This window comes from Apteryx rowi, unplaced genomic scaffold (assembly GCF_003343035.1).
Source record: "Apteryx rowi isolate R43461 unplaced genomic scaffold, aptRow1 scaffold_220, whole genome shotgun sequence".
NCBI classification, from domain to species: Eukaryota; Metazoa; Chordata; class Aves; order Apterygiformes; family Apterygidae; genus Apteryx; species Apteryx rowi.
The window spans coordinates 34,406-58,732 of NW_020448531.1; the positions used below are offsets into that span (position 1 = coordinate 34,406).

General features: G+C 40.3%; 1 protein-coding gene across 6 annotated transcripts in view; it reads right to left on the reverse strand.

The window, feature by feature from the left end:
• The window catches only part of COMP (cartilage oligomeric matrix protein), a 36,230-nt gene extending 12,501 nt beyond the window's left edge, over positions 1-23,729 (reverse strand). The window contains exons 1-6 of one of the 6 annotated variants that reach the window (XM_026064724.1): positions 23,322-23,729; positions 22,080-22,244; positions 19,888-20,046; positions 19,168-19,311; positions 3,353-3,604; positions 859-944 (exon numbers count right to left, since the gene is read on the reverse strand). In XM_026064724.1, coding sequence (XP_025920509.1) covers positions 859-944; positions 3,353-3,428 — 162 coding nt within the window. In that variant the 5' untranslated portion in view covers positions 3,429-3,604; positions 19,168-19,311; positions 19,888-20,046; positions 22,080-22,244; positions 23,322-23,729. Of the gene's footprint in view, positions 1-858; positions 945-3,352; positions 3,605-10,776; positions 10,818-19,167; positions 19,312-19,887; positions 20,047-22,079 lie in introns of all 6 variants that reach the window. The other 5 variants (XM_026064723.1, XM_026064725.1, XM_026064726.1 and 2 more) reach the window with 5 other exon arrangements.
• Between the last annotated feature and the right edge of the window lie 598 nt (positions 23,730-24,327).

Genomic DNA, 24,327 nt, shown 5'->3' on the forward strand with positions numbered 1-24,327 from the left:
ATGGAGAAGCAATGTTAAGCTGGAAGGGAACACTGGAAATCATTGCTCCAGGCTGCCAGGAACCATGTCTGACCTGATTCCTAGTAAACACTGGGTATTTATGCAGCAGCCTGAAATGTGAGTGTAACTCAATGCAACAGATGTTTTTGCAGATTAGAGGCCGCCCAGTTTGCACTGGCACAGAGACCTGTCTGCCATTCCAATTATCCAGCAGGCAGAGGCTGCTGCCCTCAGCTCCCAGAGTGGATAAAGGGAGAATGGAACCTTTTTCTATACCTAAAAAAAAGAGTTAACCAGAGAAACCGCCATCTCCTCATTAAAATGGGAAAAGATCTAAGCACCCAAGAAGTTCCAAATTCCCTTATAAACTACTGGAGCCAGACAGGYTTAGGATTAAAGCAAAAAGAGAAAAGAGTGAATACAGAGCTTGTTTAGACTCCATATGACTTCCCTTTCCAGGACCCTAATAGATGGCTGAAAGGTCTCCTCCATCTTCCAGGTTTGGCCTCTCTCTACTGATTTCATGAGCCCACAAAACCAAGGAAAAAGTGACTTGTTTTTTCCAGTTAAACATATATCCGCTGTACATACTTTTTTTGTTGTTGTTAAAAGAGTTTGTTCTCTACTTATGCTGTTTTTCAGCAGACATGCTTCCAAGCAACAAAATTTGCATTCCAATGAATCTACTTTATTCCAGAATTACAGATCTGATTGTGAGACTATCTTGTGATCCTGATTTTCAAAGCAATAGAATCATTTCACCTAAAGCAAGAGGCCTTTCTATTCCACAGCTCAGCACATGAGGCAGAGGGCTCGGTGATCTCTCCTGTGCAGCAAGGAATTAGGTCCCTTACTCACCTGCTGTTTCAACAAGTCTCGAACTTCCATCAGCACACGGTTAGTTTCTCTCATCTCTTCCAGCATTTCAGGGCCAACTTCACCTCCTAAAAACACCCACATTGGTTGGAGGAAGAAAAAAAAAAGAAAAGAAAAGAAAAAAGAAAAACAACAAACCACACAGAAGAGCCATTAGCAGCACAAATCAACTGATATTAACAACCTCAGTTTAATATTAGAAATAAGGAATCCTCCACACCTACCAGTCCCTCCCAGTTGCTAACTAGAAATTTGCTGGAAGCAACAAAGTCTTGCACATAGGCTAGAATTTGCTCTGGGCAGGACAGACCATGATAATCAGCCATGCCTGTCATTCAGGTAGGTAACAGTTACCCCTCAGCAAACAAATTGGCCTGACATTCTGGCAGTTGTGGTAGCTGCTAATTTGGCATGCTCTGAGCAGTTCACACATAGGAAGGCTTTTCTGCCAAAAGAAGCAAATTAATAATTCAGTGCTGTGGAAGCTACCAAAGTGAAGCTCTTTGCTGAGCCTACCCCAAGCATGCTGAATGTAGAACAGGAATGGCACACCAGCCATTGCCTACCCTGGTTTCAAATAAGATATAGCAGGCTTTTTTCTTGTTGTATGAAGATGGGTTCTTTTTGGGTAGCGGCAACTTCAGATTGCCTTGCAGTGGCTTTGGGATGTATCTGCTTATCAATGCAACATTACAAAAGCCTGTTTAAACCATGTTGAACAAAGGATACAAGTCATTTTAAGAAGTCATCTAGGGCAGATTAACAAGACTTTTCACTCCCATCCTCTAGATTCTAGAGTTGCCTAGTCCTTTGAGACATGCTAAAAGTCTAGTCATTAATCTTCAGCTTTGCTGAAGATGAATAAACGAATATAACTCACTAGTTTCTAGAGACATGCAAGTTTTAAGAAAACCTGAACAGTTTAAAAAGAAAACAAATACCACAGGCGGAGGGCACAGGACAGAAAGTTCAAATCTGATATTCTCCAATCTGACAGGAAATGAGAAAATACAACCTAATTTCTCTAAGTTTCTCTAGATCAGCTGATCCTCTTGATATCTTAGGATAATTTAAACAGCAAAGATATGACTGGAGCTCACATATCTACATCAGAACTAATTTCAGACTCACTGATAACAGCACAGCATTGGCAGCAGAACTCTGCATAGGTCAAATATCATCCAAGAATCTAGGTAAACGATTATCTCACACTGAAATCCATACCATCATGTCTATTTTGCTATCAGTACTCATTCTAGCTATTTTAAAGCTAGTGTTGATTCAGCTAACATTAACAGAAGTCACACCTTGACTACAGCTTAAGTAAATCTTTATGAAGGGAGACATAGCAGTATCTTCTGCAAACAGCACTGCATAATTGTTAGGGGAACATTAGTTGGGGTTAGGGGTCTACTTCCTCTGAGCATGTGGAATTTGCTAGGACCAGAGGCAGGACATCAGCCCATACTACTGACTTGGTACAGCAATTTAGGCATTCTCACATGACAAATGAGTCCAAAAGCTTGGTGATCTTCCCTGCACAGAACCAAGATGACTTGATGAATATTTGTAACCTCTCCAATACATTTTGGTTTGGGAACTAAACTGAAAGTAACACAAATGTGCCATTCTAAGACAAAAGTAATGAATGAAGTGACTTTTCTTTTTATTTAAAATGAGGAGCATCCACTTGATTTCTAACTTCAAGCAGAGATTTTGAATAAGCTCTGCATGAAGGCTTCAGGCAGCTTCTGTTATACCTAGGAAGAATTTTCCATCCCTAGGAACAAGATGTATTTTAAAAATAAAGGATTTGGATCTTTTTAAATATTCAAATTCACAAAAATGGGTTAACTACTCAGGAACAACTTCCAAAGGAAATCTATACATTTGCAGGCGTTACTATGCATCCTTCTCTACACACACACACCAGCTATGTGGTCTTTCAAGTCTGAGTCTGCTGGATCTCACAGGTCCTCCTGAATTTGAACAATCCCCTAACAGTCTGTTCAGAAAAGGAGAACTATTACAGTGAATCTAGAAGGGATAAGTTCCCAGAAGTCAGGGTTTCCCTAAGCTCTGTGTGCACAAGTAGACAGAATAGCCAAGGATCCTGCCATAGGACACTCGGTATCTGCTGGGTGTCTAAGTTAATCAATCACATGCAAAATGCAGATTAACATAAAGTTATGTTCTGTAATGACCTGCCAGAGAGACATAATTTCCATTTGCCTTACAATATTTTTTTCACATTAAAAATCATCACTGTTCAGAAAAGGGGGGGGAGGGGGGAAGCAGTCAGACTGAACATTTACACAGTTCAGCTTAAGGTTTCATATGAAACTACAAATCTGAAAGCATTGTTTCCAGGCTTCAGCAGATGCAGTTGAAACATTATCTTCTTCTTCACTTCCCTGCTGCAAAACAGAATTTACATGGCAGTCCAGAAAGCACAGAGATAATTAAAATTACTTACCTGCTCTTCTCTGTTGACTTGATGAAAAAGGACAAGAGAGGCAAAGGAGAAAAACTAAGGCTAGAGTTGAAGTCATCTTTGAATCTACAAGCAGTCTGGATGTACAGGCTTCTCTTGCAATGAATTTTTAACCTGCAGGTTTGCTTCTGCTCCCCATTAGTGTCTGTGGTTTGCTATTTATGAAGTTGCATTCCTTCCTCTGAAGTTCTTATTCTCTGATGCTGGATGAGGGGTGGACGTCATTTCTGGCTGCTAGTCCACAGAGAACGTTACAAAAGTAAACAATATGAGAAAGTCATCAGGAGTAGTTTAATTTTTTTTTTTTTAGACCAGCTTGCACCAAAATAGGTCAGAAAATTCCAGAATTAAATGGATTCTTTTGGAATCAGAGTTTTTAATTTCTTCTTCATAGACATACGATAGACAGATGATTCATAGCCCTATCCCTCACAGTCTTTTCCTTCTAAAATTGCTCACAAAAGCTGTGGGACATCTGGACTTCACTAGAGTTTCAGAAAAGGCTCTTTAAACTCCCAAAAGACAGTTTTACCACTCATGCTCAGGGGTAGAATTATTGAATCATCTTCTAACTCCAGAGTTGAGCTATCACATCTTGTTTCAGAAATGGATCAGCCAAGCGTACTAGCCCTTAGAGGCTGATGTTTTTATTACCCCCCACCCCACCCAGGGGTTTCTAGGGGCAGGATGCAGCATAGCAGTGACAGCATGAAGGAAAGGTACACTTTGCTGTTTCTTGTCCGTGAAGGAATGAGTCTCAATCCAGCACTTTCCATCAGTCAGTCTCAATCCAGCACTTTCCATCAGAAGACAAAGAGCGGATTGAGAAATCCATTTGGAGCAGCCAAAGAAAACCTGTCCATACAAGAGTCTTAAGCTACTACATCAAAGAAATTGCAAGTATAACTGTAACCTGTAGAAAGGTTAGTCTGAGGAAAGAACGACCAGTGAAATTCTTGATCATGTATTCTCACTGTTTAATTGTGAAATGTGCCAGCACGATGATCATACAATATCCTCGGGGACACCACAAACAGGAAAGCCCCAGAAAACAGTAGCTCAGTCTTTAAACTGTTATAGCAGCAGGATCCTTGGATATTTACATGAACTTTTTTTTCTAGTTTTGACTTCAGAGACCTCCCATGTTCAGGAAAAGACTTCTCATCCCTGTGGCCATGCATAGTTTGAGGGTAACTGTGCAGTCCTGTACACACTGGTGAGCATGCAAGCATGTTCCCCAGAGAAAGCCACCAAATACTAGTTTTATATTATGGGAATGCTGCAATAGACAGATTTTACATTTTCTTGCACCAGAGCAAGTCTGCACTAAAAATAATTTGCTTGTGTTAGCTAGGTGGCCTTCATATGATTCTGCTTGTCTAGAACATGTCATCTCATGTCACCCACAGTGAGTGACTTCTTGTTGCGAACCCAAAGGTAAAAATCAGCTTTGCATGTTTGTCACTTGTGGTAAATGTAAGTGGTTTAGCTGGAACTCAGAACAACTGAGTTTCCCAGTTCTTAGCATTTCTGAGTCCTTCCTGACAAACCAAAACCATGCCAACTCATTACTAAAGATATGACAATATTGTTTCTCCCAGTGATGCTCTGGGAAATATTATTTATAATTTTTAATTTATAGCAATGAATGGGGGAGGAATGAAAGATGCACTTTCACCCATTCCAGAGACCAAGTCTTTCACCTCAAACAGTGGTAGCTGATGCCCTTCCACCTTATGTTTGAAGATGCTGCTGTCAAAAGCAAGAGAGGCATTCGGACTTTGCAGACGGCTTAGTCCAGGACCTTTCTGCTGTATGGCCAGCAAGGGAGCCCATTAGTACCTGCTACAGTTGTGGAGAATTTTAAGGGGAAACAACATTATTTCAACAGAAGCCTGATAGGTCATTAAAGGAAGACCCTTGTCAGCTGTACAGAAAAACCCTCTTCGTTTCAAGTGGAGAGAAGTCATAAAACTCTAGAAAAAAAGAGCTGCACTCATGTGGAATGAGGACTGTACAAGGGTCAACTGTGAGGTCACCTTGGGAACAATTTACATCAGATTTGCTTAGTGTGGAGAAATATATATCCATATAGATTGATGAGACTATCAAAATCTTGGGGCTACAAAAAGAAAAATTCAAAACCATTCAATACAAGGCAAATAAAACACGCCAGAGGAGTAATGGTGTTTTCTGTTATCCAAGTGAAATATTACTCAATGTTTTTTCTTTTTATGTCCTGATACCAAACAAACGAAACCCCAAACACCCTTGACACAGTGCTTGAAAGCCATGTTGCACTCAGTTCTACTTAAGTCCCTCTATACCTTATAGCCAAATCCAGACAAGAGAGGATAAGAAGCTCTGAACTTGAAAAAAAAAAAAAAATAATAATAATAATAATTTTTTTTCAAGTAAGAGAAAGCACAGGAAGTAGATTGATTTGCTGGACCTGCTTAGCAGTCGTAGCTAGCTAGATACTTTTGTGTTTACAAGTTTTCAGAGGTCAAAAAAGGAATCCAAGTTTTTGAGAAGAGATACTGGTCTAACTGGAAACAACCATTTGTGACACCATGTGAAACTGGCTTGTAAAATAATGTGACCCCCAATCAGCAAGGAACTTGAATCTAAGAAGACTGTGGGGAAAAAATAAGGAGGAGTCCTGATTTCTCTGCATGGAGTTCAACATTTTTCTGAACACATTCATCTGCCCAGTATTGCAGGCCATATTATATTAAATTCTAGCACCCAATTATGTCCATTACTTAACACTCAAATTAACTTAGCAAAACCATAATATATAGAAGTTAGACCACCTTGTTTTTACTCTCACTGAAAAAAAAAACCCAAAACTGAATAATTGACAGAAAGAGAAGAAAATTCCCAGTTCTGGAGTCATTGCAAAGGACTAAAGCAAAAAGGGTAACCTCTCTTCTGAAGCTGCAAGTCATGGAAGCATTTAAAACATTCAGGGCCACCAGCAATCCTGGATCTCTTCACAGGGAAGAGAAAAGAGAACTTCTGCAATGTGGACAGTCTGCAAGTACATCATCCTCTCTGTTCTCTCCTCCAAAAGAGTCACTAATAATGAAGCTATTAGCAGAGGCTGGAGAGTTTATTGAAATGTCTCTCATGAAGTACATGTCACTTAAAAGTAACTCTGCTGTTAGCAGAGTTAGCAGAGAGATATATTACAGCAAAAGAAGAAATCTGTGAGCATGTTCTTAGAAGCTGCAAGTTCAAGCCTCAATCAAGTCAGGACTGTCTGCTGCTGAAAAACAACATTCATAACCCTCAGCAAGAATTAATACGGGACAGCATAGTGACAGAATAATGCTTCTTATTGCCCACTTAATCTAAGCAAAATGAAGCAAAGCATATTAAATCTGAATTACACCAATTACAAGTATTTGAACAAATAGGTCTTCTGCATAGGAAGGCAGTGATCATATGTCTTCATGCTCTTTTTCCAGAAACCCAAGGCCTTTTCTCTTTGGTCTGCAACAGTTTCTGGAATCACTTCTACTCATTGATGGTAGCAAAATAACTACAAAGAAAAATGCAGCTAGATTCTACATAGCTTTCTGGAGTTGAGCAAGACACGGTGTCTCCACAGGGTGAGGTCATTCCTACCCTTATTTTCCTTGGAATCATTCTACATCTTTCTATATTCAGATCTGAGGGTTAGAAATCCCTGTAAATCACCGCTCTAACACAGCTTAAACACACAGTAGCAGATCAGAAAGTGTTCAGACAGAGTTCGGCTATTTTGGGGGGCCTGCGTCTGTTTAAAAAGGACAAATTAAAAAGAAGCTAATATATCTTGAACTTGTTATTATCTGATGTGATTCCAGATTTGTTAATACCACTTTTTTAAGGATTACTGATACAAAAAAAGTGAGCAGTAGCTAGTGTTTATTTAGGCTTCAATGTAACAATATTTTTGAACTCTGTACAGTGCCAGGTTAGTTACACCTTTTTCCCTGACTGGAGTTGACATCACAAGTGAAACTAGCACACAAACAAACAACAAAAAGAAAAGCTCATACTAGTTTAAAGCTTACATATTTTCCATCTCTGTGTTTTTAACTAATGTTTGCCAAGTGAAAGACAAAAGTCAGAAGGAAAAAGTGATTTTTCAATCATGTAAGGTCAAACTCTAAAAATAAGTGGAAAACACCTACACCCTCTGAAATAGTATGCTAAGTGTTTTACGGTGTTTCTTACACACTTATGGCCATAAGAGAACAAATCATGTAAAAGATGACTAGAAGGGACTTCAAAAGTCATCTTCTCCATTTCTTCCCAATACAGGATCAACAGTACTTATGCCATTCTTTAGAAAGGTTTCTCTAGCCTGTTCTTAAATGCCTCCCCTGATGGAGGCTCCACAGGCACCCAGGCAACCTTCCAATGCTTTACATTCCTACTGTTAGAAAATATTTCCCAGGGACACAGTTTAAGTCCCTTGTTTTCCTTATGCACCAGGGACATAGAGAACAGATTAGTTCCTCCTTTGAAGACTCGCATTTCAAATCTGTGCTTTTGTAGAAAAGTCTAGTAATGTATGTAGCCTCCAAGTTTTATACATCCAATATAGAAAAGTAGAGATGGAAGGTCATCATAGTCGTTACAAATTATCAACTATTAGTCATTTTTAATAGGAATAAAAGTCCAAGTCTGAACTAAATCATAATCAGTCATAATTTTACGTAATTGTCACCATACATAAGCTATCAATGACACAGAAGATACATTACCTATTCTACTGAACTGCACTATTACAACTGAAGTTGAACCGACCTGATGTATTTATGCAATACTCATTTGTATTTCACTCATTAGCAACTAGTGGATCAATAAGAAACCTAACACATCAGAATTTTACAGCTCATTTTTTTTTCAGCTTCTACTTATTTTGAATGCTATATTCAAACACTTGCAAATTGCCAAGATATCCATTGTGAAAAGGACTGGACAGTGAGAAGTTTGATGCCTGACAGCCAACAGACTCTTCAGTTTGTCCTACCTTTCTAGTATGTGCTTCTGGGCAAAACAAAAAAAACTATTATTTTCATAACAGCTTGAAAATCATGATTTTACAGCTTGATTATGTACAAATACTTATTTCATCCGTTGCTAAAACACAGTCTCAACAAACAGGATTCCTAAATGATCTGTACTTAGAACTATTTGCAGTCCTGAGGTAGCAAAGTTCAGGTATAGTTTTTAAACAATAGTACTGATGCTTTATGGAAGGCAGATTCATTATTTGGCATAAACACCTAGAGCAAAACAAGTATTATATACAAACTCCATCAGTGAACAGGTAAGAACAACCCCTCCCTGCCCTGTATGCCTAATTTATTGCAAGATGCAATATTCCAAAAAGGCTGTGCTTTGTTACGTTTGGAGAGTTACAGCTTGCCACAGCCTGGTTCATGTCTCCAGCTTTAATTCCCTCAGAGAAGCAAGATACAAGGTCGCTGAAGACCTATTATAAGCACTTTTAATATTTCTTCCATTTAACCAATGGCAACTACGATGACAGAGAATCAATCCTGCAAGACATAGTGAGTGCCTGAGGCTTCATTATGCACTATGTTAACTCTATCATTCATTTTTATTGTTGTTTTCTATCAATTAATGGAATTTGACTAATATCAGTAAAGCCATTTACATGAGTTTTAAAAAAAAAGTCACACAACTCACTGTGGCAATTGGCAGAATGACATAATGTTGGGCCACAACCACAGTGTCACAGCAGTTGGCACATGGTGACATGGAAGTCTCCTGTGAGCAAGCTATTGCTTTACAGCACAGAAAGTAGCACCATCCTCAAAGTAAGATTAGAGTTCCAAAAGCATCAACTTTTCTACTTATTCCTCCAATACTATTAGAACTGCCTCTTTTGTTTCCTTTTATTCAGTGAATGCTGAGGTATGGGAAAGAGAAAGGTGCTAGACTGAAAATTTCCAAGTGTGTCATCTTCCGTATCAGGACAGATTCACTATGCCTCTGGACCTGACCTAGGAAGCTACCAGTACTAATTGGAAGCAATTGCAGTCCCACAGGCTTTTTTGTTTCTTCATCTCTCTAATGAGACCTCCAACGAGATAACTAATTTGTAGCAACCATGAGAAAGCTGAATCACCCAACAACTTTTTATTGCCACAGTACTCTTCTGAGGAAGAACGCTGCTTTACAGACATGAAACAGAATCACTCAGAAGTTAAGCAGCTTGTGCTAGGTCACAACATGGAAATGAATTGAACCTGGATGCCCAAGGCTCATGCCAGCACTGTAATTACTAAACCAGCTTTCTTCTCTGAAGGCGATGGGGGAGAGAAATTTTCATTTACAAACACTGGCATGTAAAGATACCAAAAATAAATGCACACACACATCCATCAAAATAAGTGATACTACATATTGTCTGGGCAGCCTCATTACCACTGTAATTTCCTGACCTTCCTGGAAGTGGCATATTCTGCCCTCATCAGCTGAGAGAATGACACACAACAATGTAGAAACTCTGAGGAGCATCAGCGAGAAAAGTTATACTTTTGCAAGAGAAAAAAAAAATCAAACAAATAGTCCTTCAACAAATAAAAACTGCATAAGTGAACAGCAACAAAACCACCATTCAGTTTCATCAGAGATGTGATACTGAGCTTCAAGGACTCAAAGGGCAGCAGGAAACATGAATGAGGCTAACCTAGACTGGCTACTCAAGCCCAGAACACTATCAAAGGCATGAAAGAGAAAGACCCACATCCCAACTCCTGCATTTTGTCATGGAACAGCAAGAGCAGGACGAGGGGAAGACAAGCCAGGAACCAAGAGAGACCAAAGTATCAGCAGGGCAGTGGCCTCACTCACCAGGGCACAGTCTCACAGTACTTGAGCAGAGAGCAGGGGACCACTAACAGGTTCCATCAACAGTCTCAGACAAAGAGAGGTGACAAATCAGGTCAGGGTCCATCCAGGGAATATAGTCAGGAACAACAGGAGATGAGGCCAGAGAGAGAGCTGTATACAGGTACACTACAAGTAACTCAGGCCAGGATTAAAGGCCGAGGCCTGAGTTCAACTGTAGCCCCAAACTAAAGGGCAGAGGATGTGGAGTAGAGGTCCCAGGTGAGGCTGGTCAGGACAATTAAGGACTATTAGTGCACCCAGGGCTGACTTGTTTAATGTGGAACCCCTCTCAACTGCGCCAGGTTCAACACACTCCTTGCAGCACACCTACCACAATAAGGAAGCAAGGAGTGGATTTCCTCCCTGATTATTCTCTGAAGCCCTAGAGTTTCTCTCTGCCTAGAACGAAAATCTGATATACTTGAAGATAAACAAAAGATCACTCTGGATGTTGTGCTTTATTTAAAATACATTCCAGTACTTACCAGTGGCTTGATGGATTTTGATACTGTAATTTCTTTGCTGCCTGTGGAAAGATCACAGCACTGTCAAATGTTCTGCGCTTCTGGGTCTCACACTGATAATCCTACACTTTCCAAAAATGCCTCAGACATGGTGTCAACATAATCCTGTCTGAAGAAAACTAAGACACCTGGAACTAAAACACTCATTACAAAATGGAGGGCAGGAGGCCAATCAAAGGGATTTTATAAGTCCCAAAATTTCATATCAGCCCTCATTCAGTTTTGCTTTGTCTCTCATTTAAGCTGCCAAAGACAAACTGTGAGAAATCAGAAGCCCAAGGGGCGGAAAAGCAGTGGCACGCTCAGATCAAGAAGAGCTGTCTCCCATCCTTCCCTTCCTCTCACTGTAACGAGGCTTACAGATGGGGGTGTAAAATACTGCCAGAGCTCCTACTCCCCACCGCCACCCTGTTCAAAACTATTCCCCAGCATATGTTGTAATCATACACCCATGAGGGTTGTTAAAGGCCTTACAGGAAACATCTCACATTTTTTCCTTTACTATTCATGCCATTTTCTATTAAGGACAATAAAGACTAACAGTGGATTAAACTCATTTGCAACAATGAGCTACTATTGCTCCAGGAGCCAGTGGGAGCTCAGACTCATTGAGGGAACTGGGAATAATTAACTGAGTTGTACTGGAAAAAAGGAGAAGACTGAAGGCTGTTTTGACCAAGAGAGATGCAAACTGATGCTATGGTTAAGCCATCATGTCTCGCTGGGAATTATTGTTGGGAGTATCATTAATGCTTGGAGTATGCAGGTTTTTTTCAGTAAAACTGCTTTGGCCGTGGTCTCCTTTTTGGTTTTTGCTACTAAAAGACACCTCCCAGAGTCATAATGACAATAACACAGTTTTACTGATTGCTTTCACTCGTTGCTCAGTATGTACTAAGTCACTTCCCAAAACTCTCAGGGATGGCAAAGCTTAAAAACAAAAGCTGTTCTACACAGGCTGGCTTTTCTTTTCCCCTAAATGATGTATATAATCCATCCCTGTGGTCAAACCTTCCTATTGTGTAATCTAGGGGTCTTCAGCAATAGTGTAAACAGGAATTGTCTCATTACAGAAGGGACTGGAAGTGCTCAGGGCTCTGAGATCACGCATGTAGGTGGGCAGACAGCATGTACACTTTTTAATGGTCTAGGGACCTCTCTTAGGGAGCACTGACTTGCTTTTGATCATTTACCAAAACTTATTAACTCAAGAGAAACATCTGCTATTGACCCCTTCATAGGCAGGATACTGAACTTGAGGGACCCTGGATATCTACTCTGATTTGTTGCTGGAACTGTCTACACACAATCAGTTCAGTAGGTATACATAAATGCACATACTGTGTATAAATTATACTATTTCTGTACCATATATACAAGTATTACACAGACCAGTATTTGCTGTCCTCAAATTACTGCCTTCCAGCCACAAGCTGGCACACGCCATTAGTCCTTTGCCATGCAACTTCAAAAAAAGATCAAGTTTCCATAGTGCCTTTCAGCAAGGAAGATCCCAAAGAACCTGACAATCTATTCATACCTAATACCAGCAGAACATAGACACCTTTGGGACAGAGAGCACTGCCAAATACATAACAGAGTGCAGAACAGCAGAAAGAAGGAAACATTTTGGCTTGGGGCTCCAGAGAAAACCTCCCTTTTTATGGAGACAGCCAAGGAATGGTTAGCATCCATTCACAGGAGACAGCACTGTGCTTTCTATGGTCAGATCCCAAAGACCCACAGAGAAAATCTGAATTTCACAGTTTATTCAACCTCAGAAGTATGAAGTGGTAAGTTACCTTTTCCAACATGTTGGACCAGTAGTTCTACTAACTATGTTCACACAGACCACAAAGCTGTCCTTTCTGTGGACATCTCAAGGGAACATCAAGAAATTTTCCATGCCAGAAGTTAAATTAAGCAAAGCAGTTCAGGCCTCCTGGACACATGCAGCAAAAAGCTGTAGCTTTTTAATAAGTGTTGATTCAAGATTAATGATAGTTCTCTTGACAGTTCCGCTCTCACTGACTGTAACAGGAGCCATTTTTTCTTCCCATTTGCTCATTTTCACATAACCTCTCCATATCAATTAGCTCTACTGCTTACATTAAAAATAACCCCACCATAAAACAGAAGGAAGATATCTACCATGATTTAACAGCTGGAAATAAGCAAAACCAGCACCAAGCAATCAGGTCTTTTCAGGACACCAGTGATCAACAGACCACTGCTGAGGTACTCTGTAAAAACATAAACTGCAGTCAGCTGTTGAAAGAGATGCAAACTTTTTCAGTGCTGAAAATGAGAATTATCTTGTACAAAGAAGAAAGGATAGATCACATTGAATTAACTTAGTCTCCTTCACATCATCGCTGGCTGAGGGGATGCTGAAAGAGCTAGGTCAGAAGTCTAACCATTGCTTTCTCCAAATTCAATTCTTCAAAACACTGGATGGGAGAGGCAAAGAGGGAAAAGAAGCTGATCACTAGATGCAATACTCCATACTTGATGAAGAGACCACAGACTTAAATCCAGTTTTAATATGAGTAGTTTAATACTTGCATGCAGAAATAAGAGTTTTTCTCATGCAAGGGAAGTGGGGAAAAAAAGCCTTTAGGAATTACGATGAAAATTCTTCTGGTGTAGGTGCTTTCTTCAGTTGCCATGAAATCAAGATGACTAGGAGATTCATGGAGAGCACAAAGAATGGAGGCATACATGAAGCACTGACAGGTTGTCAAGGCCGTACTCTAAAGTTGTCTTATTATCCATATGTAAAATGAGAATCTTGAATATGAAAAAAAAGGTTTATTATTTTAGCAGAGCCTTAATATTCCACAAAAAACATTCTTCCTCTTATGGTGGCAGTAGAGCAGAACATTGCCTCTCAAAATTTTAAGCTCATACTCCACTTCGACTCATTAGTGACTTTTGTTAGATTTTGGGCAAACAAGAATGAGTCTCCCTCCTGGAAACTCTTTTTCAGGCTTTTATTGCTTGTCCCCAAAACCTTGACCACAAAAGGACGTCCACTCAAGGATGAGCAGAGAATGATAAACCCAGTGTCTTCAAGACAGACCCCATTATATCACAGTATATCCTCCACACTGATGTCCCCCTTCCAGTATTTGCCTGAGGCATTCCATAGGCATTCTGTCAAAGATAATTACAGCTGTCATAGGAATGAAAAGACAAAAATGTTCACAGGCCCACGCTCTGGAGGTGGGGAAGGACAGTTATCGTCCTCAGAAGCAGGAGCACTTTGTCTCTCTCAAAAGAGAGATCTCATCTGATATAAAGACAAGGTTTCAAACAGAAATGAGAGCACAGACCTAGGCAGCTGAGCACTCATTCACATTTGGTTAGATAACAACATTAAATACTCAGCTGTTCTCATGCAAAAGGCCCCCACTCAGGCCTCAAAGCAGACAGGTAACGCTTAAAAATGTTATCCGAGTTGCAGCTTTCTCCATGCTGAAGGGTATGCCTGTGCTACCCGGCCCAGACCAACAGAAAGTTATTAACAGGTAGAAGTCAAAAGAATCAATTCAAAAGGCCTGTTAATACTAAAGCAGTTTCATTTGTAAAACTGTTTGTTCCACCGTTTGTTTCACTGACTGGAAACAAAGAAGCTACTGGCTACTAAATGCATGCTTTTCCAGACACAATATACTGTCAGTTTATCTTATCACACATCTCTTTTCACATGCACATTTTATTTTCATAACCTTTGAGACATTACAGATTATGTCTTTATTTGAAATCTGTGCTTCTTTGTACATCATTTATAAACTCACAGGAAAATTCAACATCATCCAGACTATGGGGTTTTTTTTCCCCCCCTAGAGAAATGGAAAAATGGCATGTACACAGGCTCACAAGTGGTGGGAAGTTCTCCAGAAAGATGGAGTCTGGAGGCTGATCCAAACCTCTTGAGTTTTCAAGAAAATATCAGACCAGAAATCTCAGAGGAATGAACTGGCTCTGGAGATTTCTGGCAATTCCTTTTCCTGGCCCCACCCAAAGCTGAAGAAACAGCCACAAAAGCAAAACTAATCTTTTTCACAATATTTTTCAGTGTCATGGCTGGGTAAAGATTCAGAGTAAGTCCTTATTTCATTTAAACTGCTCTTCCCATCCAAAGATTGCAAGGACACATATTCTGACCAGTTGCAACAGTCACAGAATTACTCTAATTTTAATTCCACATGGAAACTAGCAGTTTGGTCCTCTGTATTTTTGTAACGCTTCCTTCAACAAAGGCCAATTGCTTTTGGCTAGCACAGCAGTCAGTTTCTTCCATTAACCTTTACTCAAGCCAAAACTCTTTGGGTGTAAGCGACATTGAGTTCCTGAGACAATAACGGCCAGAGAAATACCTATCATGAGAGTGGAATCCGAGAGCTCTCCCTGAACTCCAGCTGCCTTGCCTCTCCTTGACATCTTTTCAGTCTTTGAATGCTCTCTGCACAAGCCATTACACCCTTCAACACTTCTTCCAGGAAAATGCACACAATTCCAGGAACCCCACGCCTCAGGTGAATAAATAGCAACCACAAAAGCAACTTTCTACTGGCAAGGCAGGAGACATTGTTGAAACTGTGAGGGTCTTTATATACAAATGCAGTAAAGGTTACAGCAAAGGCCTGCATTTCCCAAGGAAATCAAATATCAATGCATGGCTTGGATAGGAGATCTTCTGGAAAGAGTAATGAACATGTCTAACCCTGTATACTCAGCAAAATCTGATCTCACTGCCTGAGATCATTTGCTGGCTTCAAGTCACATCTGGGAGTTACTCCTCACATAGTGGGAAGAAACGTTGTTCTAGGGAGATCCAAGTTCGACTTCTAATCTCCCTATGAAACAGGAGCTTTGGCCATTTAGTACTGCAGGTGCCCCCTCTTTTTTTTTTTTTTTTTTTTCCTTAAGATGAGGTTTGTGGTGGCCTCTAGTGGAACATGGAAAGAACGGTATAAAAAGGAAAAGAGTGAAGCATGTGCAGCCTCCTGCAAAGCCAACCAGGCCTTCAGCTATTCATAGCTGAATTCAGTGAGAATTTGTTTAAAACAATATGTACTTGCTAGTAAAGGGTTAATCTCCAGACCACCACTCCCAGCCTGAGCGTGATCCATCAATTCAGACCATTTGTAGCTCCATAACTGGATCATACTATAATGAAAAAGACCTACAATAATACAGCTTTTAAATTATATTTTTGATGTTTCCTGATGGTCATCAGGTTATCAAGTCCACAAGGATAATGCCCCATGTTTTGCTTCAGCATTTCTGCTTCCACAGTAGTGAGGGGATGGATGCAGGGTTATCACCTGGGTTTGATTTAAGCCCCAAATGAATAGTCCAGTAACAGTCTTGAGATCACAGAAACCATCCATGTTGTTCCAGTGTTCCAGCTAGCCCAAGATTTGGCTTCCGACTTCAAGACACATGGACTGATCATAAGTGAATGCACTATTTGACTGGAATTGTAATCTTCCTCCCCTCTATTTTCTAATAAGCCCTCAAACTCATAGAAAATATTAGGTTATTTCCCCTGCCACTCCTCAGAATTCTTCTAATATGGTTTTTCATCCTTGACCTTGCATACTTTGGACTTTCCACAAGCTGTTTATTACTCTGTGCAACTTCTCCTGCTGTAGAAGGTCTTCTGCTTCTTGGCTAGTGGCCTTGTGTTGCTCTTGATCCAAAGGAGTCCATTGCTCAATGTTTAATATTACTCCTTTTGTTTAAATGACATCATTACTAAAGTGCTGTTTAGAATTATTGCTCTGCAGACCTTCTTCAGATCCTTTTTGCAATCATCTCTTCCAGTAGAGTCATACACTAGTCTGCTGCCAGGAAGGTGGCCTAATGTTAATATCTTGCCCGAGACTGGCACACCACTTACTTGCCAGAAAGTTTCCCATAGCACCTTTGCTCTGCCTTCATACTATAGCTGAAACCACGGCCACAGGATCTAGTTCAACAACATTTCATTTTCTTAATAACGTTTGCTAACAACTGCATAAAAGCATTCTGTGTTCTGGTTTCTTCCATATGATATAAGGCTCAGGGATTTCCAGACCAGAAGTGAGAAGCAGTTTGAAAACTTTTGTTTGATCATAAATCAAGCCCAGTAATTCACTTTTTAGTACACACAGCCCCAGTTGCACAGTGTCTGGACTTCATGATGGGTTCATAGGTTTGCCATGGGCCTTGCAAGAATTAAAGCAGACTACACTTCTATTATAGCGCTTGTAGCAGCTGCTGACACACTATGAATCTCAAAATCTCTGTTAAAATCTGGGACCCCACTGTCTTCTTGATCTTTTCATATGCTCCGTTTGATGAAATTCCACCAGTGGCCTGGGTACATTCCCAAGGAACTCATGACTTCTGGGAAGGCATTACACAGCTACACTGTAACCAATCATGACCTGTGTTCAGTACTGGCTTGGTTCCTCCTCAAATCCACAACATTCTGCAAGGAAAACATTCTTTCCACTTCAAGTAAACCTCTCCATCCTGAAACCAGTCTGGGTAGTCACCCAATCTCTTCTTGCCCTGCACTCACCCCAAGACATCAGAAATACAGGGTTTCTAATGGGAAGGCTTCCATGCTGGCAAAGCTGCTGTGACACCTAATACATTTGCTCTCCCTCAATTCTAGATCTGTATTTTCTCAGGCAAGAGACAGAGGAAAAACAATTGCTAATATTACTAGTCCTACCTATAGCGGTTACTATAGTATGGAAGATCTTACATTTAGTGTTTTCTGAACCTTTAATATATACAATGGGAAGACAAGGACTAGTTAGTAGATTTTGTATTTCACATCAAGGGGAACTGACATGTCTGTGAAAAAGCCAGAGAGAATAAATCTTGTGAGCTGGCAACCGGAAAATTAAACGGTTGGTATTTCAGGACCATCTTGGGTGCATGTGTCTAGTCCAACAGGAATCTGAACAACTAAGTCATATAGACACATTATATGGTTTAACACATGTTCTTACATGTATAACCTTCAGAAAATTTTAGATACCTACCAGCAAAACCCAGAAGGCAACAGAGCTAATAATTGGATTGCTTACATTATTTCATTTTTAAGACAAGTGCCAAATTAACAGACTTCTCCCACAGCAGGAGGAAGGATTCACTTGGAACATATGTTGAGAATGGAACCATGTTATTCACTTAAACAACTAGCAAAGAAAAAGACAGGGTGCATCTCAAAAAAATACTGCTTTTCGAACAATTTATTCTCCTAAGATACTGTTTACAAAAAACAGCCTCACATTTAACCCTGTGCAAGTTACATTCCCCAAAGTTAAAAACATGTCTGTAAGGCAGTAGAGCTTGGAGAAGGAAGAAAGTTGTTACCACATTGGAAATCAGGTTGCTAAAACTCAAAGTATTTATAAACTTAAATGACACCAGAGATAACCTAAAAAATCACCACTCTTACATTTTCCCCACTAAAACAGAGGGAGACACACTAGTCCACAAAATTCAAACACACATCAAAACCATTTGTGAAGTACTGGTTTTTACATTATACCAAAATAACCTCACTGCTTCTCCATCTGCCTAGGATAACTGCCAGAAATTAAAACAAAGAAAGATGTACAGTCTTTGTAGTCAATCAGGAGCTTCAAAATTTGTTTTTAAGCTGAGATAAAACAACAGCTGTTTTGAAGAAATCCTGTTTAAAGAACTGTTTATGCCCCTTTACAAACAGAATATTTTTAACAAGTCTGCTCCCTCTAGAACTCCTACAAAAGAAAGTCTTAATAGGCAACAGTTACTCTCAAGTATCCTCTTGAATATATCCATCAATTCCAGCAATTTTTTCTTGGATTTTAAAAATGATGCCTTTTTGCTAGCAATCTGAATTTTATGGCCAGTTAGAAGTAGCTCACTTCATCTAGTATTTTTGTTACCAAAAACTGTGCACAAAGCCAGAAGTTCTGTTCTTAAGAAGGTTTTTCCCCTACATTAGTTCTTTGAATTCAGATTCTGTGTTAACGTGGCATTGTTTAGGATGAACACAGTCTTCTGACATTCATATTCATTCAGCTATTTTCAAGGAGTGAGAGCTATGAAGGATTTAAATATATTTGGGGTGGAGGAAGGATTTCAAATTCTATATTAAAACAAAATATTTTTAATTCATATTTTAATATGAAATTACCTTTTCACAGTTTATTACTTTTTAGTATCCCCTTAGCTTAGACAGTAAAAGAAAATTGGTTTGTAGCACTGAGTTTATGACTAGTTTCATTTAGTGGCTTTCACGTACTGCTACAGTTATATCATTTTATGGCATTCATCACCTTAATATCTGAGTACCTTCACATTCCGGTAGTATAAGCAGAACCAGTCAAGATCACTGAAGAAATTTCAAGATCTTCTCTTCCTTCTCCTTCATTGTTTTAAGCCACTTATCCATGACTGGCTTCGGGAACACTTTTTACAGCCACACTGCAATTGAACCTGCAGGTAAATCAGTTGAAAGACAGAAATATTACACAATTTGTTGAAGGTTGAAAGAGCTGAGATTCCCCTAATAATGAGTGATGGCCTATCTCTGTGAATTTTCTGTGCTACGTTACTGGTACTTCTGAAATCAAAGCTGGGTTGCATTTACTGTCGCACCCGGATTTCTGACACCTTAGAGAAATTTTTACATTTGCACAATAATATTTCTCTGATGTGTTTTTAGTTCATGAAAACATTCCATGCATTAAAGGGCTTTCTAAAAATGACCATTCAATCTAATGCCACTTGACAGACCTTTTAATGATATGGTAAAACACTTACAGAAACATAAGCATTAAGGACTGAACTCTGTAAAGTTATAATAATAAAAAAAATCTTTAGTTCCACCTTACTCAAAGCAATGCTTTCTTCCAGAACTCTTCTTTATATATCATTGGCTCTGTACAGATCCCATAAACAAAGCAGCACGCCCAACTAGAGATGCCTTTGTCTCATCATGGCTGGAAGTAAAGCTTTACTGACATTAGGGATTCATAGACTGCACATGCTTAAATATGCATGCTGCGTTACCTTCGATTTAGTGCATATTAGGATTGTGGTTTTTAATTCCACAAGAGTCCAATAAACCTTTCAACATCCACTTAGGGTTTTTTTTACGGTCCTCTTATTTCACGAAGGCATTTATATGAGATCTGTTCTTACGATATTTGCATCATCAGCCATTAGTTCCTGAAAATCAAATACAAGTAAACAAAAATAGCTCCATAATCTTCTTGTCCAGTGCCTATTAAATGCTCCAATATTTGTTGGTCCAATAGCTAGAGATGGAACAAAAATACAGCCAGCCCAACCAGTCCCTGTCCCAACACTACTACAGACATTCCAGTAGGAAAAAGGTCAGGAAAGATTATGAAGTTCTGGGAAAAAATCCATTTTAGCTATTAATACTTATTATTACATTTTATAAAGTCCATGAAGCTTTTTAGAGATTATTTGGGATGAAGGAAGCTATTGAAATGTTATGATCCCAGAAGATCCTTCCAAACAAAAGGAAAATATATGTTGCTATGTATCCGCATAAAGTTGTTCTTTTGATTTTTTTCCAATGCTATGTTAGCTTTCCTTCTATGTCCCTCTTGTGGTGACTGAGCAGAAGTGTAACATCTGCAATGGAATGGCTAGTTTACAGCCTTCAAAAATTTTTGCTTCGTTGCTGCATTTTTGGTGCTTTTTTCATTAGAAGATTTTCTCTTTCAAGATTCTTTGATATTGAAAATTTCTCAGTATACTCTGACAGGGAAATAGGTTTTTTTAAAACAAATATTCTCTGCTCTTTCATTTTCTAGCAGTCAGGCTGGGTAAAACTCCAAGGGATTTTCACCTGAAGATTTGTTTTAGGAGAGAGGCAAACAAAAGGAAAAACAGGGAGAGAAGAACTTTTAAACCGATGAGAGTTACATGAATATTAAACCAAAAAGAAAAAATAAATAGATGCTAAAATGCAGATGTGCAGTGACAAAACTGATAGGAAGGTAAAGTGATTAAATATGCATAAATTTACTGATTTCATTTATAGTTCTATAATATGTTAATGTATTGCAAAATCACAGTACTTATTGTATACAGATGTGCAATGTGTAAGCATTTCTTACGAATTCTTTGTCAAGAACATGTGATCTCCACTTGCAAGATATCAGATAACACAAAAATGTGCTTTATACTTATTGTCCCCTAACCCTAAATGTTTTATCCCAGGATAAGAATACTTGATTTTTTTAGCCAACCCTGTCATTTAAAGTAGCAGCTCTGCAAAGATTTTTCAGCGCAATTTGATTGGCTCTGAACYCTTCACGTCATCATGACACTTCCTAACACTATCTCCAAGGCTTGGAGTTTGCAGAGACCAATCAGTTCATTCTTTTTTATAACAGCTTTTTTTCACTCTTCTCTTGTGCAGTCCTGAATGGAGGATGTTAGCAAATCCCAGCGCTAATGTGTCTTGGAATTGAAATGAGTTTCAAGGAAAATCCTTTGGCACAGCTAATTATTCTGAGACAGGACTGAATTATTTCTATCAACAGCTAAACTGCAGTACACATCATTTCTACACTTACAATCAAGAGGAACCTTTATTATCACCTCTTCAAGATAAACAGCTTAAACTTTCTTGCTCGTGGAAGCAAGCAAAAAGCATCCTCTTTAAATTCATCCATATCTGTTCTCTTGGACAGTTTCTTATGACTAAGTATGTCCTGCAAATTCTAGCTTCTATCCATGCATAAAAATGGTAAAACACCATAATCTTCACAGAGATTGTGTTCTCATTTTCCAAAGTGTTACCTTTTCAGATTTCATATCGGGCACACAGCAGTAAAGACCAATGACTCAGATGGCCATCCCTCTGCATGAGCCCATATTTAAAAGATAAAACTTTTACAAGAACATTAGATAAAACACAGCTCACAGAAACAAATATTGTCCAGGAAGCTTTGTAGTGTAGCCTGCATACATGTTTTATCTCAAAATACACCAGAGTAGTCCACAGAGTTTCTAGCATGCAATGAACTATGATTAAACAATTATGCCATGAGATACAGATATATCCTCTTCAGAAGTCATGCCTCTATATTGGTATAAACACATTAACCAGGAGCCCAATGGCCGCAACTAATTGCCAGGTTAATCTAGCTTGCCCTTGTCAAAACATATCAGAGTGAACTACAGGTTTCCCACACCCAGCTCACTGTGGTTTTACTTTTTACCTGTGTAACAGGGAAACGGAACCTCCTGGGGGGGTGGGGGAGCCACAGAACCTCTCTGCAGCCCTCCAATTTCAGCACCTTAGACAGCAGCGCGATTCTGGCCGAGGACACAGCCCACGTCGCTGGTGCTTCCACATCGCAAACTGAACGCAGCTTCTGATGACACTACGAGCACAGGACCTGCAGTTTTCTATATGTTCTCCAGCTAATGTCTGTTTGAAAACATTCTTATTTACCATATTATGCAGAGGACAGGGGAAAAAAATCCAGGCAACCATTAGCAACACATCAAAACTTTGATCAGTGTCCAAAACTTTTGAGGATTCTGTAAACCAGCCAAAAGTTTAAGTATGTTCTGTTTATTAATAAATAAGTGTCTATACCAAACGGCCTACCTGATTTTATAAATTTCTTCTTCAATTCTGTTTTCATCCTAAAATAGAGTTTATTATTTTCTCACAGTTAAACTTTTCCCTGAACTACAAAATAGTTAATTTCCAGTTTGCTTTATGGAAACACCTATTTGGTTCATCCCCTGCATGTTTTCCAGTGAGATTATAGATGGTTCTTAATTTAGTTGCATTTCACCTTCAGAAATCAAAAGAGCCTGAACATTCGGACTGTCCTGTAACACTGGTGAAATTATGTATGACTTATCTTGATGTCACCATGCAAAATAGCAGCTGATGTGGCAGTCGTAATTCTAGGATCAATTTTTCATTCTGCCTTTTGGTTTTAGTGGTTTGTTTGATTAACCTACTTTAATCTGAATCCTTAATTAGGATACTTTTATAATAAATTATTGGTGTAGTCCACTTTTTCACAGAGGCTCAAAGCTAAAGAGAAATTCAGATGGTTGGTGTGTGGAAGTGTATTCTCTCTACTTGCTTTTTTCCCCAATTTGGTGCACAATATTCCCAGGACAAGGGATGCATTTCAAACTTCAGCTTAACAGCTACAAATCTGGTACGACATTTTGTTTTGGTTCGAGGCTTTATCCTACACCAACAGCAAGAACAAAATTAAAGTTACTTATAAAAAGACAGTATGTATTTGCATCTTACAATTGTTAAACGAAGTCTTTAGTAGGGAAAAGGGATTGATTATCCAGCTTTTCATGTCAATGTTTTTCATAACACAGAGGTTATCTTAAAATAAGATATTTTCTTCTAATAAAAGGATGTTGAAATGAGGGCACCCAGATTTTTTCTTTCTTTATGGGTAGCAACATGTGATACTCACCTTCTCTGCAAGGTCCAGTCATTCACCTTCCTTGACCTGGAGGAATTTCCATGGCCCACTCCATTACCCTCACCCTGTAGCAACTCAGCTTTCTGACTATTATCACACTGTTAAATTACGACTATTACGAGCATAATAGGTATTACAGCTAGAGCAGATATTATTATAATAGCGGAGCCTTCTTAAGCATGATGCCTGTCTCAAAGCAGACCTAAAGCCCCCCCACATAACTCTCCTACCCACTCTCTGCGTGACCCAACGCACTCATTTCAAACGGGGCACGTGAGGCAGGGAGGCCGCAGAAACAGCGCTGGCAGCTCCGGGCTCAGGGTGGGGACGAAGGGGTGAAGGACCCCACGTTGCCTCCACAGGGGCAAACATCACCACAAGTCCCCCCTCCGCCCCCCCACACGGGCCGGGCACCACCACAGCCCCCCCCCTCCCCAGGGCCACTGCCTCCACAGGGGCCCCCCTGCAACCACAGGGACCGACCACCACCATAGCTCGCCCCCCGTCGCCTCCACAAGGGCCGATAACCACCCCCCCCCCACACACACGGAGACCCGTCGCCACCACAGGAGCCAACTGCCACCACAGGGGCCAACCGCCACCACAGGGGCCAACTGCCACCACAGGGGCCAACCGCCACCACAGCCCGCCCTTCCTCCTCAGCTCGAGGGCCCATTGGCCAGCAGAGCCGTCAGTCAGGGAGCAAGCCCCGCCCTCCACGCGCGGCCGGAGGCGGGGGAGAGGGGGGGAGAGGCGGCAGCGCCCCCCGCCCGCCAGGTGGCTCGCGGCGCCTCCCCCCCCCACCGCGCGGCGCGGCGCGAGCCCCTTCGCGCCTTCCGCGGGAGCCCCGCCCCCCCTCGCCTGCCCTCCCCAGGTGTGTGCGTGCTACGTCACCCCTCCCACGCGTACGGGGCGTGCTGGCGTCGTCGTCCCTCCGTGCGCTCCGCGTCACCGCTCCTGGCCTGGCGCGCGGCGGCGGCGGCGGTGGCGGCAGCGG